Source organism: Aulonocara stuartgranti (assembly GCF_965226115.1).
Source record: "Aulonocara stuartgranti genome assembly, chromosome: 6".
Taxonomy (NCBI): domain Eukaryota; kingdom Metazoa; phylum Chordata; class Actinopteri; order Cichliformes; family Cichlidae; genus Aulonocara; species Aulonocara stuartgranti.
In genome coordinates this window covers 33,383,433-33,398,792 of record NC_138944.1, presented here as the reverse complement: position 1 = coordinate 33,398,792, position 15,360 = coordinate 33,383,433, and the positions used below count along the sequence as shown (strand labels likewise).

The window sequence follows — 15,360 nt, the reverse complement described above, 5'->3', positions numbered from 1 at the left end:
TCACACACACAGTTGTTTTAGGTCACCATGAATAGCTCGCACTGTAAATCACAAAGAGCCAGTATTTATACTGTAGATTACACTCACTGTGACAGGATGGCTTGAAGGAAGTGATTAAACTCTGCTTCATTTGGTTGCAGCTCAGATTAAGGGACAACTCATGGAAAGACAGAAACTGGAAAAAAAAATGTTTAAATCAAATTTGAAGTTTGCCAAAGTCAAAGATTGGAGTCACAAATAGCCAATCAGACAACAGAGTTGGTATAAACAGAGAGCAGCTATAAAGAGAGAAGAGATGAAGCTTCTTTTAGACAGATAACGAGTACATGTATCATCACTCAGTACAAGACTAAAGCGGTGCAGTTTGAACTGTTCAACAGGCAAAAGTCTAGTAAAATAGAAATTAAAATATCCGAAGCGGAAAATGAGAAATAATAGATTCACTTAAAAGGATTTTTCTGTACTTTCAGATTTCATTGCAATTTCACTTTCATGCCATTAAAAAGAAGCTGGACAAAAGCTATAATTACCTTAAACTTCACTTCAAATACAGAACATGGAAAAGTCAAAGAGAATGATTCTGGCAAAAAACAATTTTTAAAGATCCCTGCTCACTGACCCCTCTCTCTTTCGTTAACTGTGGTATGTGCTTGATAAATTTGGCTAACCAGTTTTTAAAATTAATCCAACATCGATCACTACTTAGACTACAAACTGACATATAGGACATATGATTGTATATCTGGGGCTTGAAAACAATTTGATTTTTCCACACACTCACAGTGTATTCAATTTCAAAGATCAGGGAGCACTTCTTTAGAGCTGGTCTGGAGACATCAAAAGGCTTTAGGTGACAGGAAGCGCTGTAAGAACTGAAAAAAAAAAACAGTATTAATCTCTTTTTGGTGCACATGATAACAGGTGTGATTTATGTATTGTGAGTATTTATGTGTTGAGGATTTCTCTTTTTGACCGAGGTCCTTACAGGCGTCGAGATTTATAGTGAGCATGTATGGTGCATGCAGTGTCATCAGACACGTATCTGCTGTTCCACAAACATGTGATGTTTCTATTGTAGTCAGTGTAGCAAGTGAGATCTGTGAGAATTAAAACAGGAGAGATTAAATGAAAATGAGTAAATATGTCAAACAACAGATCTTAAAGTTTGTTATATGATATAAATCAAGAGGGGGGGGAGAAGACGACTAACTCTTTGGAAGGCTGGGACACTCCTCACTTTTGCAGACCAGTAGCAGTAGCAGGAGAATAAACAGTGAATAAACGGTTTTCTTGTTTCTCTCCATTCTTCAGGTAGTCAGTTTTCTTAGAGACCGCTGGGATGGTTTGTTTCCAAAGTTTAGTCACTCAAAGAGTTGAAGGATTGTACTCACTTCAGTACTGAGTGCTTCTTGGTTCTCCTGCACAGATTCATGTGTACATGAATAAAGTAAAAAATCATGGGGCTGATAAGATACAGATGATTCTGATTCCTCACTCTTTTTTGTTCATGCAGTCACACACAAACACATATAGAAATACATTAATACGAATACAACAAGAATAAGTTCTATAAACAGGTGATAAAACAGAAAATCCTGCCTCATTTTGTCCTCTGTTACACAGACTAAGAAAACAGTCAACGACTTCAGTCAGTGACTTACCTGCTGGTTGACCTGCGACTGATCTGTTCTCAACTGCTGATTTGATTCCACCTGATATACTGTCAAAGAGCATCATGTGACGTCTTTGCGTATCACCTGAACCACCCGAAAACCTCCCAAAAACAAACAACAACAAAAAAGGCAAAGTCATTTCCTCCAGGATGTACCATTTTTGAGCGTGCACAGCAACACACACAAAGACACAGCGTGTTATCTATATTAATGCATTAGCAGTAGCTGCATTTGCATGTGAACCACACTGACATTTAAACTGTATTAAAAACAGGATGAAAAATTAAATGTTTGTTCAGATTTAGTGTTTTGCATCCATGTGCAAGCTAACCTAGAAAAGTTCAAGCAAGCTTTTCTTTTTATCGTGATCAGTACAAACATGTTAAGTTTAAATGGACCATGCTGAAGTTTTAGGTTCTCTATGTGTTTAGATTCTCATTCGCATTATATAATCACATGTGGTATTCGGACTTTATCTCAAACATATGGCCAGAGTCTGAAAATGATCTTTGGCTAAAATTTATTTCACAATTTAAAACAGTTGATTTTAACAATAACTTGTTCTACCAGATCTATAAATGCCGAACTGCAGTAACAATAATCTGTAGCAGATGGCTAAAACATGTCAAAGAAGTTATAATTTGGGTGTTGTGATTTATATATAGCCAGTCATATTCAGATTCACGTTAAGTGGCTTAAATTAAACTTTCTCTTAGACTTTTTCAGGTAACACTGGTAATACTTTTCTACATCAGCTATTACGACTGCTGGACTTCCACGGGGTTCTACCTTGTCTTTTTTTCTTTGTACATGCCCCCTCTAGGTCAAATTATTTGCCAACATATCATCCTTTTTAATTGCAATGCATTAGGTTTACACTTTGAATTTTGGAAATCACCATTTCATATGGATTCATGTCGAAAAATGGATGGCCTGCATTTTACTATAGTTAAAGGAGGCTAAAACAGAGCTCTATTAATTATTAACTGAGAAGCTGAAGAATTACCTGGGAGTTTTATAACTCCTTAAAACACAGGCTAGGAACCTTGGGATAATCTCTGACACAGATCTGAAATTTTACAGACTAATAAGTGCAGCAGTCAACAGCACTTTGTTTTTGCTTAAACAAAGTGCTGTTTAAGAATTATTAAAAACACTGCATTACTACGATGTCAGAGCCCAGCCATATTTATCTAGATATAGGACAGATGAAACTGTTCACTTAGTCAAATATAAGTATATCTTAAAGACATAAAGGTCTGGATGAGTCAGGCAAACTGACAAACTTGACAATTTGTACAAAATACAGACTTTCTAAGTGGAGTATAATTACTTTGAATAATGACTTTTCTTCTTTTTTTGCCCCTCTGATATCGATGTTTTAGCCCCTCTCATCATTTTCACAGAGGCGTGAGGCACCTTCTATCTTCTGACTTTTGGACTTCCCCTAACTCAGTACACGGGCAAAAAAAACAAAAAAAACCCACCTCTTCTCTTTCTTTCTTTGCAAAAAAATGACTACAATCTGCAAAAATACACACAAAATGTCAAACCACATCCGAACTCAAAAATGAGTGTGTTTCTATTAAGAAAAACAGCCATTTGGTATTCAGAATAATCGGTCCTTTTCACCTTTCATCTTTTTTTCTTCACATTAGTATTTGAGGAGGATCTGAGGCTACATCTTCTAACAGGTGGTAAAGAAGCTAGTCTCAGCCCTGTTAACATTTTATACTAAACACACCGAACTGAACATTAATGCTAATAATTCTTAATAACCACATGGATTGCTGACTGAAACCCATATTTGATAACTGTTTACTGGAATTCTTCATATGAAAGATCCTAATGCAAATGGAGGAGCCCAACATTAAGATGACCAAGCAAAATTAAACTACCACATAGATATATTTACTGATTTTGTCATGCTAATTACTTGGCATGAAAGACCACTGACAACTAAATTACTGGAGGAGGAGTGGCCTTGTATGTGGACAAATCCTTGAAATTTAATGTGGTGGATAAGATGACGATGGTGATTGATAATGTACTGGAAACCATTACAGTTGAAATTTGTAAAGAAAAGTAAAAATGTAATAATTAGCTGTATATACAGAGCTCCAGGTAGTAGTATTGAGACATTTAAAGACTGGATAGAAGAAACATTTATTGAAATAGGTCACAAAAAAAGTTCTCATTTGTGGAGATCTCAATATTGCTTTGCTAAACCCAAATAAACATAAAACCACTGACAAATTTATAAACGCAATGTACTTTATAAACCTATTCTCTAAAATTACTAGACCCACCAGGATCACATCACATTGTGCAACTCTCATAGACAACATTTTTACAAATGAAGTTGAAAATAAGTGTACTCCTGATTAACGACATAAGTGACCATCTTCCAATTTTTTTTACAATCTATGATAGGAATTACAAGATCAATAAAATGAACAATTTAAAAAAAATGTACATGCGAGTAAGAACAGAAGAAAGAATGAATGCATTTAAAAAAGATTTATTGAAACAGAACTGGGGTGAAGTATACAGTGGGGCAAAAAAGTATTTAGTCAGCCACCGATTGTGCAAGTTCCCCCACTTAAAATGATGACAGAGGTCAGTAATTTGCACCAGAGGTACACTTCAACTGTGAGAGACAGAATGTGAAAAAAAAAATCCATGAATCCACATGGTAGGATTTGTAAAGAATTTATTCGTAAATCAGGGTGGAAAATAAGTATTTGGTCACCTCAAACAAGGAAAATCTCTGGCTCTCACAGACCTGTAACGTCTTCTGTAAGACGCTTTTCTGTCCCCCACTCGTTACCTGTATGAATGGCACCTGTTTGAACTCATCATCTGTATAAAAGACACCTGTCCACAGCCTCAAACAGTCAGACTCCAAACTCCGCCATGGCCAAGACCAAAGAGCTTTCGAAGGACACCAGGAAAAGTATTGTAGACCTGCACCAGACTGGGAAGAGTGAATCTACAATAGGCAAGCAGCTTGGTGTGAAAAAATCAACTGTGGGAGCAATCATCAGAAAATGGAAGACATACAAGACCACTGATAATCTCCCTCGATCTGGGGCTCCACGCAAGATCTCATCCCGTGGGGTCAAAATGATCATGAGAACGGTGAGCAAAGATCCCAGAACCACACGGGGGGACCTGGTGAATGACCTGCAGAGAGCTGGGACCAAAGTAACAAAGGTCACCATCAGTAACACACTACAACGGCAGGGAATCAAATCCCGCAGTGCCAGACGTGTTCCGCTGCTGAAGCCAGTGCATGTCCAGGCCCGTCTGAAGTTTGCCAGAGAGCACATGGATGATACAGCAGAGGATTGGGAGAATGTCATGTGGTCAGATGAAACCAAAGTAGAACTTTTTGGTATAAACTCAACTCGCCGTGTTTGGAGGAAGAAGAATACTGAGTTGCATCCCAAGAACACCATACCTACTGTGAAGCAAGGGGGTGGAAACATCATGCTATGGGGCTGTTTTTCTGCCAGGGGGACAGGACGACTGATCCGTGTTAAGGACAGAATGAATGGGGCCATGTATGGTGAGATTTTGAGCCAAAACCTCCTTCCATCAGTGAGAACTTTGAAGATGAAACGAGGCTGGGTCTTCCAACATGACAATGATCCAAAACACACCACCCGGGCAACAAAGGAGTGGCTCCGTAAGAAGCATTTGAAAGTCCTGGAGTGGCCTAGCCAGTCTCCAGACCTCAACCCCATAGAAAATCTGTGGCGGGAGTTGAAAGTCCGTGTTGCTCGGCGACAGCCCCAAAACATCACTGCTCTCGAGAAGATCTGCATGGAGGAATGGGCCAAAATACCAGCTACTGTGTGTGCAAACCTGGTAAAGACCTATAGTAAACGTTTGACCTCTGTTATTGCCAACAAAGGTTATGTTACAAAGTATTGAGTTGTATTTTTGTTATTGACCAAATACTTATTTTCCACCCTGATTTACGAATAAATTCTTTACAAATCCTACCATGTGGATTCATGGATTTTTTTTTTCACATTCTGTCTCTCACAGTTGAAGTGTACCTCTGGTGCAAATTACTGACCTCTGTCATCATTTTAGGTGGGGGAACTTGCACAATCGGTGGCTGACTAAATACTTTTTTGCCCCACTGTATCAGGAACATGACGTTAATAGTGCGTATAATGAATTCCTTTGAATATTTACATTAGTGTACAATACCAGCTGTCCAATAAAGCAATATAGTAGGAAACATAAATATATGAACTGTCCATGGATAACAAAAGGTCTGCAAAATGCATGTATAAAGAAAAATGCTCTATACAGACATTTCTTAAGAAAGAGAACTAAAAATGCAGAAATCAGATACAAAAGATATAAAAATAGGTTAACTAATATACTTAGATATAGATAAAGGATATGAAGGATATGAAGCAATTAGATATAACTAGAAATAATATTAAAAGATTATGGGAAATACTGAACAGTGTTATAAAATAATTGTCAGGCGGTGGAAGGAATACTTCGAGGACCTCCTTAATCCCACTGACACGTCTTCCGAGGAGGAAGCAGAGTCTGGGGATGAGGGGAATGACCCGCCAATTTCCGGGGGCGAGGTCACTGAGGCAGTTAAACAACTCCTTGGTGGCAGAGCCCCTGGTGTTGATGAGGTCCGCCCCGAGTTCCTGAAGGCTCTGGACGTTGTAGGGCTGTCCTGGTTGACACGCCTCTGCAATGTTGCGTGGAGATCAGGGGCAGTACCTGTGGACTGGCAGACCGGGGTGGTGGTCCCCATCTTTAAGAAGGGGGACCGGAGGGTGTGTTCCAACTACAGGGGGATCACACTCCTCAGCCTCCCTGGGAAAGTCTATGCCAGGGTGCTGGAAAGGAGAGTTCGTCCGTTAGTTGAACCTCGGATACAGGAGGAACAATGCGGTTTTCGTCCTGGTCGCGGAACACTGGACCAGCTCTTTATCCTCTCCAGGATACTTGAGGGTGCATGGGAGTTTGCCCAACCAGTCTACATGTGTTTTGTGGACTTGGAGAAGGCCTTCGACCGTGTCCCTCGGGGTGTCCTGTGGGAGGTGTTGCGGGAATATGGGGTGTCTGGCCCATTGCTACGGGCCATTCGATCCCTATACAACCGTTGCAAGAGCTTGGTTCGCATTGCCGGCAATAAGTCGGACTCGTTCCCGGTGGGTGATGGGCTCCGCCAGGGCTGCCCTTTGTCTCCGGTTCTGTTCATAATTTTTATGGACAGAATTTCTAGGCGCAGCCAAGTGGCGGAGGGCTTTCTCTTTGTTGGCCTCAGAATCTCATCTCTGATTTTTGCAGATGATGTGGTTCTGTTGGCTTCATCGGGTGAGGGCCTCCAGCTCGCACTGGAACGGTTCGCAGCCGAGTGTGAAGCAGCGGGAATGAGGATCAGCACCTCCAAATCTGAGGCCATGGTTCTCAGCCGGAAAAGGGTGGAGTGCCCACTCCGGGTCGGGGATGAGTTCCTGCCCCAAGTGGAGGAGTTCAAGTATCTCGGGGTCTTGTTTGTGAGTGATGGGAGAAGGGAGCCGGAGATCGACAGACGGATTGGGGCTGCAGCTGCAGTAATGCGGACGCTGCACCGGTCCGTCGTGGTGAAGAGGGAGCTGAGTGTAAAAGCGAAGCTCTCAATTTACCGGTCGATCTACGTCCCTACCCTCACCTATGGCCATGAGCTGTGGGTAGTGACCGAAAGAACGAGATCGCGGATACAAGCGGCGGAAATGAGCTTCCTCCGAAGGGTGGCTGGCCTCTCCCTTAGAGATAGGGTGAGAAGTTCGGCCATCCGGGAGGGGCTCAGAGTAGAGCAGCTGCTGCTCCACATCGAAAGGAGCCAGCTGAGGTGGTTCGGGCATCTGACAAGGATGCCCCCTGGGCGCCTCCTGGGTGAGGTGTTCCAGGCATGTCCCACCGGGAAGAGGCCCCGGGGCAGACCCAGGACACGCTGGAGAGATTATATCTCTCGGCTGGCCTGGGAACGCCTTGGTATTCCCCCGGATAAGCTGGAGGAGGTGGCTGGGGAGAGGGAGGTCTGGGCCTCTTTGCTTAGGCTGCTGCCCCCGCGACCCGGCCCCGGATAAAGCGGATGAAGATGGATGGATGGATGGATGGATGGATGGGAAATACTGAACAGTGTTATAAAACGTGGGGCTGGGTGGCTGGGTTATTCATAGACTTGACAAAGGCATTTGACACTATAGGTCATGATATATTTTAATAAGAAAACTGGAACGTTATGGTGTCAGAGGGGTAGTTTTAGATTGGGTCCGGAGTTTTTAATAGACAGGAAGCAGTTTGTGAAATTAAATGGTGGTTGCTCTTTATGTATGGACATTGCTTGTGGTGTACCCCAAGGATCAGTTTTGGGTCCAAAATTCTTCAACTTATACATTAACGACATCTGTCCAATGTGTCCAAAGTATTAAAAATGGTTCTTTTTGCTGATGATACAAACTTTTTTTGCTCTGGTGATGATCTGCAGAATTAATTGGGGGATATGACTAATGAAATAAGTAAAGTGAAGTTCTGGCTTGATAAAAATAAATTATCATTAAATTTGAATAAATCTAAACTTATGTTATTTGGAAATAGTAGTTTAAATACAAATGCAAAGATTCAAATAAATGGTGTTGATATTGAAAGAGTCAGTGAAAATAAATTTGTGGGGGTAATGACAGATGAAAAACTTAACTGGAGAGCTCACGTAAGATATATTCACTCTAAAGTATAACGAAGCATTGCAGTACTAAACAAGGCAAAGCAGGTATTCGACAGAACATCATTTCACGTTCTATACTGTTCACTGGTTTCACCATACTTAAGCTATTGGGCAGAGGTCTGGGGCAACAACTTTAAAATGACATTACATTCACTTTTTACTCTTAAAAAAAAGAAGAAGAAAAAAGCAGTTCGAATCATCCACAATGCAGGTTATAGGGAACCCACAAACTCACTATTTTTGCAGTCTGAACCAGGTAATATTCAGAAAATGTTTTTTGTTTTTCTGTAAAGAAGGAAGTTATAATTTAAGGGTTTTTTTGTAACTTTAAAACAGGGAAGGTACGTACCACAAGAAAAAGCTCTTGTGTTTCTGTGCATGGAGTGAAACTGTGGAACAGTTTGAATATGGAATTAAATCAACGTCCAAACATAAAACAGTTCAGAAAGAGTTATAAAAATATGATCTTCTCAAACTATAAAGAAAGGTTAAATACTGAAATTAAGTGAATGTTTCTATTTAAATAATGATGTGATATTATAGTATATAGTATATATCAGAAATCTGTTCACTATTTTTATTACAGATTATATCAGTAAGGAAGCTGACTAAATATTAACTGATAACTTTTGGCAAAGGGGTGGGATTAAATAAGTGTGTACTTCTTCCCTTTCAACATGTAAATGAATCTGAACAGTAGCAATATTGAAATGTATTGACTTTTGTATAGTATTTTCCCCCTCTTATTTTCTTTACTAAATGTACCTGTATATTGTTTACATGTTTGAAATAAATTAACAATAACAATACTTTATGATAGAATTACATGGTGAAAAACAGAAGAAAAAAAACAATTCACGTAATGGTAAATGGACTGATTCTTATATAGCGCTATTCTACTCTCCCAGAGTACTCAAAGCGCTGTATACAACATGCCTCATTCACACTCACTCATGCAAGTACTTCTAAACACAAGTGCAAACTTAATCTACATTCACACTCCAGTGAACGCATCGGAATTTGCTCTCCAAAATGCCTTCTGATGCATTCATCGGAGGGCAATTTCAATTCAATTCAATTCAATTCAATTCAATAAAACTTTATTGATCCTGAAGGTTGACCCCGAAGGAAATTGGGTTAAGGCTGCCGACCTTTGCCAGCGCCGACTTACCCTTCTGACCATACATACATTACACAAACATCACATGGGGAAGAGAGGTATAACAATGGAAGATGCACCACATGAGGAAAGATAAGGCGAAAAAAAAAATAACTCCCCCCCAGACTGAGCTCCAACAGGGAGATCAGTTTGAGAACAGAAAAAAACACCTCTGCACATAGCACATGAAAAAAACTCTAAATACACCAAAGAAACACATGACAAGCAACAGGGGTGGGTAAAGGGTGAGAGACAACCGATTTAGACAGTACATCCGGGCCTGCAGCCTGTGCGCTGGTCTCCTTGATCCACCGTCAGCATTGGAAGGGAATAAGCGTCGAAGGCGTTTGGAAAGGGAGGGGGGATGAGTGTGTGCATATCAGTGTATATGTATGTGTGTGCGTGTCCAGAGTTCAGCTGAGACAGTGTCCTTCGCCCTGCTAGGCTAAGTAAACAGTCTTTCAGCCAACCCAGGTGGCCTTGCATGGAATGGGAATGAACAGACTAAACACAGTGGTTATCAGGGAGTTTTTTGTTCGGCTCCAGCCTTGCAACCGCAGCTGGCGCCGAGAGGGTATCCGCATGAAGTGATGGTGCTTTTTACTTTAGTGCGAACAACTCATATGAATTTCAAAGCTGTTCTAACAGTCCAACACTGGTCTCTCACTCTCCCGTTGGAGAGCCGCTAGCTTTCTACACAGCAAAATCGCCAGTGTAAAATTGACACTGTGAGTGTTAAATATAACACTAGAAAAGTGTCTATATGTGTCCACTCTTTTGAGTGTTAAATTAACACTTTTCAAAGTGTCATATTTTTAACAATGACCTAGTGTTATTTTAACACTGTACAGAGTTAAAGATTAATACTGACTAACACTGACCAGTGTCAACAATATTCTACACTGGTGTTAAGTGTTAAAAATTAACACCAAATAGTGTTGGTAGTACTTTACACTAGCCCTGGTGTTTAAAATTTTAACACTGAATAGTGTTGATTGTCTAACACTAACACTAGTGTCAGTCAAATCATCAATACTAGCCAGATTACAATAAACTCCCATTAATCTCTGATATCTCTACTGCTACAATTTAGTAAAATGTATTAATTAATTTATTAGAATGTATTCACAGCTACAGGCACTCTACCCATTAAAAGAAACAACAGGACAGTGTTCAAAATACTCTGTATTCAAACAGCAGATACACCACAAATAAACAGCGCATAAAGATATACAAAACTACAATATTGGACAATCTACATTTTGTCATTAGTGTCATTTGAAAATTGCCCATTGTAAGGTCTATAATACACCACATTATCTACACAGATCAGTGCAACAGCATCCAGTTTATCCTCAATAACAAATGCATTTAAGTGACCATTGATCATTTCTTCAGTCTCCAAATTACTTAGAGCATGCACAAGCAGCTTTAAATACATCAAAACACACACAGGAAAACATGCTCTACAGGTTCAACTATTTTCCATTTTTGCTCAAAATGTCTCATCCTTTTAGATTCTGTTAAGATATGAGAATGGATTTTCAAGCTGATCAAAACATTCAACTTTTCCGAGGTTTCTCTTGATGACAAACATTTTGTCAACAGATTGTTTTGCATGTACTTGTATGTCATTAACACTTTCCTCCAATGAACCAACTAAACACTGCACAGTACTTTCAGAACTCCTGAGGATTGTAGTTGAGAAATAACAGTCCTAAACATGTCTAGTATTTGCCTGTCACAAGATGAGCCACATTTACAGGCTGTGAAACAAAGGTTCTATCATAAGGTACAGGCTCAAAATAAAAATTACTGATGACCTCTGAGTCATTCATTCATTCATTCATTCATTTATTTATTCATTTTCAGGCACAACAAATACCTATATTGAACATAAAATACACAAAACAAAAAACAAAACTTGCCTGAAAAAGGAGTGGGACGAAGAAAACTTATTAAATCCCACCCCTATACTCACTCATCAACAAAAAAAAAACAAACTTCCCGCAGCTACGCCCATCATTGCATACAGACCCATCAACAGCCCCGGGCAGATACAAGCATCTAAGCGGCAGCTCGCAACCAACAATTAGAGCCTTCATAACTGAATACAGAATATATAAATTATAAATTGCATTACCACAGGTAACAGGCAGTAATAACTACAAGTAACAAACACACATACATATACATACATATATATCTACACATACATGTACATATGTGTACATACATACGCACACTTTATTTTATTTTTTTTATTTTGGAATCCATACCAGCAATGGTAAGAGAACAGACATTACAGAGCACACTAAAAGCATCATTGAGTATACTGTGACCAGACCAACTGTTTGTAGAGAAATTTAAATCTATGAATATTTTTGCATTGTTTCAATTGTAAACTCAGACTGTTCCAGATTTTCACACCACATACAGACACACAAAAGCCTTTACGGGTTGTTCGAGTTCTGGGTAATTTGAATTCTCCAAAGCCTCTCACATTATAAACCTTTTCTCGAATTTCAAATCTAGTTTGTAAATTTGCCGGTAAAAGTTTAGTAAAAGCTTTTTACAAAATTATGGATGTATTGTAATTAACCAGATCCTGGAATTTAAGTAACTTTGCCTGAAGAAAGAATTTGTGAGTATGATCTAGATAACCAGCCTTGTGAATAATACGCAGTGCTCGTTTCTGTACTGTGACTAATGGATTAGTTGTATTTTTATATGTATTTCCCCACACTTCCACACAATATGTAAGCTATGGAAGAACCAGGGTACAGTACAGAGTACGAAGTGCATCTTTATCAAGGAATTGTTTCACTTTGTTCAAAACTGCGAGGCTTCTGGAAATTTTGGTTTTTATGTGTCTGACGTGGGGTTTCCATGAAATTTTGTTATCAATTATAACTCCCAAAAATTTGTTTTCACTCACATTATCAATTGGTACACCTTCAATGATAATTGGTAATTCTATATTATATTTTAAATTACCAAAAAACCTTGCTTTAGTTTTATTTATATTTAATGATAATTTATTTATGTCCATCCATTTTTTTATTAATTTTAGCTCCCTGTTTACAGTCATTACAAGATCAGTATAATCATCGCTACTGAAAAATATGTTGGTGTCATCTGCGAACAGTATGAGTTTAAGTACTTGAGAAACATCAAAAATATCATTTATGTATACATTGAAAAGTTTTGGTCCCAACACTGACCCTTGGGGAACACCACATGTAATACCAAGTTTCTCTGAATGGTAATGCCCTATGCTAACATATTGTTCCCGACCTGTTAGGTAACTTTTTAACCAGTTACCAGCTTTCCCTCGAATACCATATCTTTCCAATTTATCCAGTAAAATTGAGTGATTGATTGTGTCGAAGGCCTTTTTGAGGTCAACAAAAATACCAACTGCATATTTATTTTTATCCAGTGTATCAGTAATTTCTTCTACTGCCTCAATTATCGCCATTGAAGTGGTTCTTTGCGTTCTGAAACCATACTGACCAACATTTATTATTTGATGTTTTTCAAGGAATTTTTCTAATCTTGAATTAAAAAGTTTTTCTAGAATTTTTGAGAATTGAGGCAGTAGAGAAATAGGCCTATAATTGGTAAAACTGTGTTTGTCATTACTTTTATATAGTGGTATTATTTTCATTTTTTTTTGGAAAACAACCGGACTGAAATGATAAATTACAGATATATGTTAAGGGACTAGCAATATTCAGAATAACCTGTTTAACTACAGACATATTTATGTCATGATAATCCATTGAAGACTTACTTTTACATTTTAATGTGATATTTATTACTTCTTGCTCATTTGTAGCTGAGAGGAACAGTGAAAAGGGATTTGATTTTATATTACTGATATTTTCATTTTTATGACACGGGATGTCCGCTGCTAGTTCAGGGCCAACATTTATGAAGAATTTATTGAACCCATCGACAATATTACTCATGTTGTGATTTTCACCATTTGCATCAGTAAAATATTCAGGATATGATGTTCCAGAAGATCCTTGTTTAATTAAGTTGTTTAACACATCCCAAGTTCCTTTTATATTGTTTTTATTTTCATATAATCTTCTTCTATAATAAAGTTGTTTGCTCGTTCTTATAATATCAGTCAATTTATTTCTATATGCTTTATATCTTTGTTCCACTTCTTTTGTTTTTACTTTGATAAACTGTTTATACAGATTGTTTTTCTTTTTGCAAGCATTAATAATTCCTTTTGTGAGCCAAGGACTTTTTATCTTTTTTTTTCTTTGTCATGTGTTCGTTTACAGGACAATGTTTGTTGTACCACATAGTAAAAATATCTAGAAAATTATCATAAGCCTTGTCCACATCTGACTCTTCATACACCGAACTCCAATCTTGTTGTGCTAAATCGAAATTGAAGGCATGAATTGCTTCTTCATTTATTGTTCGCTTTGCTATCATGATCTTGGTATCTATTTTTTTTAAATCACAGTCACACAAAGTAAAAACTGGTAAGTGGTCAGTTATATCACAGACAAGCAGACCACTATTAATTTGGAAATCCATGACATTAGTAAAAATGTTGTCAATAATAGTGGCGCTATGTGAAGTTATTCTGCTTGGCTTTGTTATTGTTGGATATAGTGATAAGCTGTACATTGTGTCAGTAAAGTCATCAATGGCTTTTAACCTTGTTGGATTTAGCAAATCAATGTTAAAATCACCACAGATAAATAGTAATTTTTGGTTCACCGAAGCAAACGTTTTTTCTATCCATTCATTAAAAGTGTCAATACTTGAACTGGGTGTCCGATATATACAACTTATTATAACATTTCTCTTTTTTTCATTCATGATCTCAATAGTCAAACATTCCAAAATTCCATCAATAGCCATAGACATAGTTGTTACAACATTATATTTTATAGAGTTATGAACATATATAGCAACCCCGCCGCCCGCCTTATTTAATCTATTCATGTATTTTAAATCATATCCATTCAAACAAAAATCTATTCCTTTATCGACATTGAACCAAGTTTCAGTGATGGCTATAACACTAAAGGGGCGAGAAAATTGTTGCAAATAGTCCTTAATGAAATCAAAATTAGAGTACATACTTCTGCTGTTAAAGTGAATTAATGAGAGCTTCCCGTCTAGGTTAATTTCTTTTTCATATTGTTCCTGAGTGAAATAATTACAATTTTTAACAAAAGAAGAGAGAAAGTTACTTTCAGAATCGATTTCTGGATCTATTATATTATGCTCCTTATATTCACAATCTAGATCAATTACTTTCTGTTGAAGAACTAATTTCAACGTGTCCATGTCATTTCCTGGTGTAATTGATACATTGGTGTCAGTTATACTTGTCCAGATCCTCCATGTTCCTCACTATCAGTACTTTTGCCTCTTCTGGTGTCCCGTTTAGCTTAATGAAAATCTTACAGTTTGTTACCCATGTATGTTGTATTTTACCGTTCTTCTTCAGTTGCCTTGCCTTCCTCGCGATGTCTGCGTTTTTTCGTGTCAGATGCTCATTAATGAAAACGTCCGTGCCTTTCAGTTTGCGTCCTTGTTTCAGCAGTGCGACCTTGTTCTTCCGATTGACAAATCTCATAATGATGGCCGGCAGTCTGTCACTCCTCCTGGGCAGTGAGTGACATGCTTCTATGTGCTCCAGGTCCATCTCTATCCCCTTGCTTTGGAGGAAGGACGCCACCTGTTGCTCTACCGAGCGGGTCTCCTCGTCGCTGGGCTCCCCGACGTTC

General features: G+C 38.4%; 1 protein-coding gene across 1 annotated transcript in view; it reads right to left on the bottom strand.

The window, feature by feature from the left end:
• The window catches only part of LOC309708973 (uncharacterized protein), a 63,456-nt gene extending 48,301 nt beyond the window's left edge, over positions 1 to 15,155 (bottom strand). The window contains exons 1-6 of the mRNA XM_082537371.1: positions 15,068 to 15,155; positions 1,662 to 1,774; positions 1,211 to 1,418; positions 986 to 1,097; positions 782 to 872; positions 88 to 175 (exon numbers count right to left, since the gene is read on the bottom strand). Of these exons, the coding sequence (XP_082393497.1) occupies positions 88 to 175; positions 782 to 872; positions 986 to 1,097; positions 1,211 to 1,304 (385 nt within the window). The 5' untranslated portion in view covers positions 1,305 to 1,418; positions 1,662 to 1,774; positions 15,068 to 15,155. The remainder of the gene's footprint in view (positions 1 to 87; positions 176 to 781; positions 873 to 985; positions 1,098 to 1,210; positions 1,419 to 1,661; positions 1,775 to 15,067) is intronic.
• Positions 15,156 to 15,360: the final 205 nt, after the last annotated feature.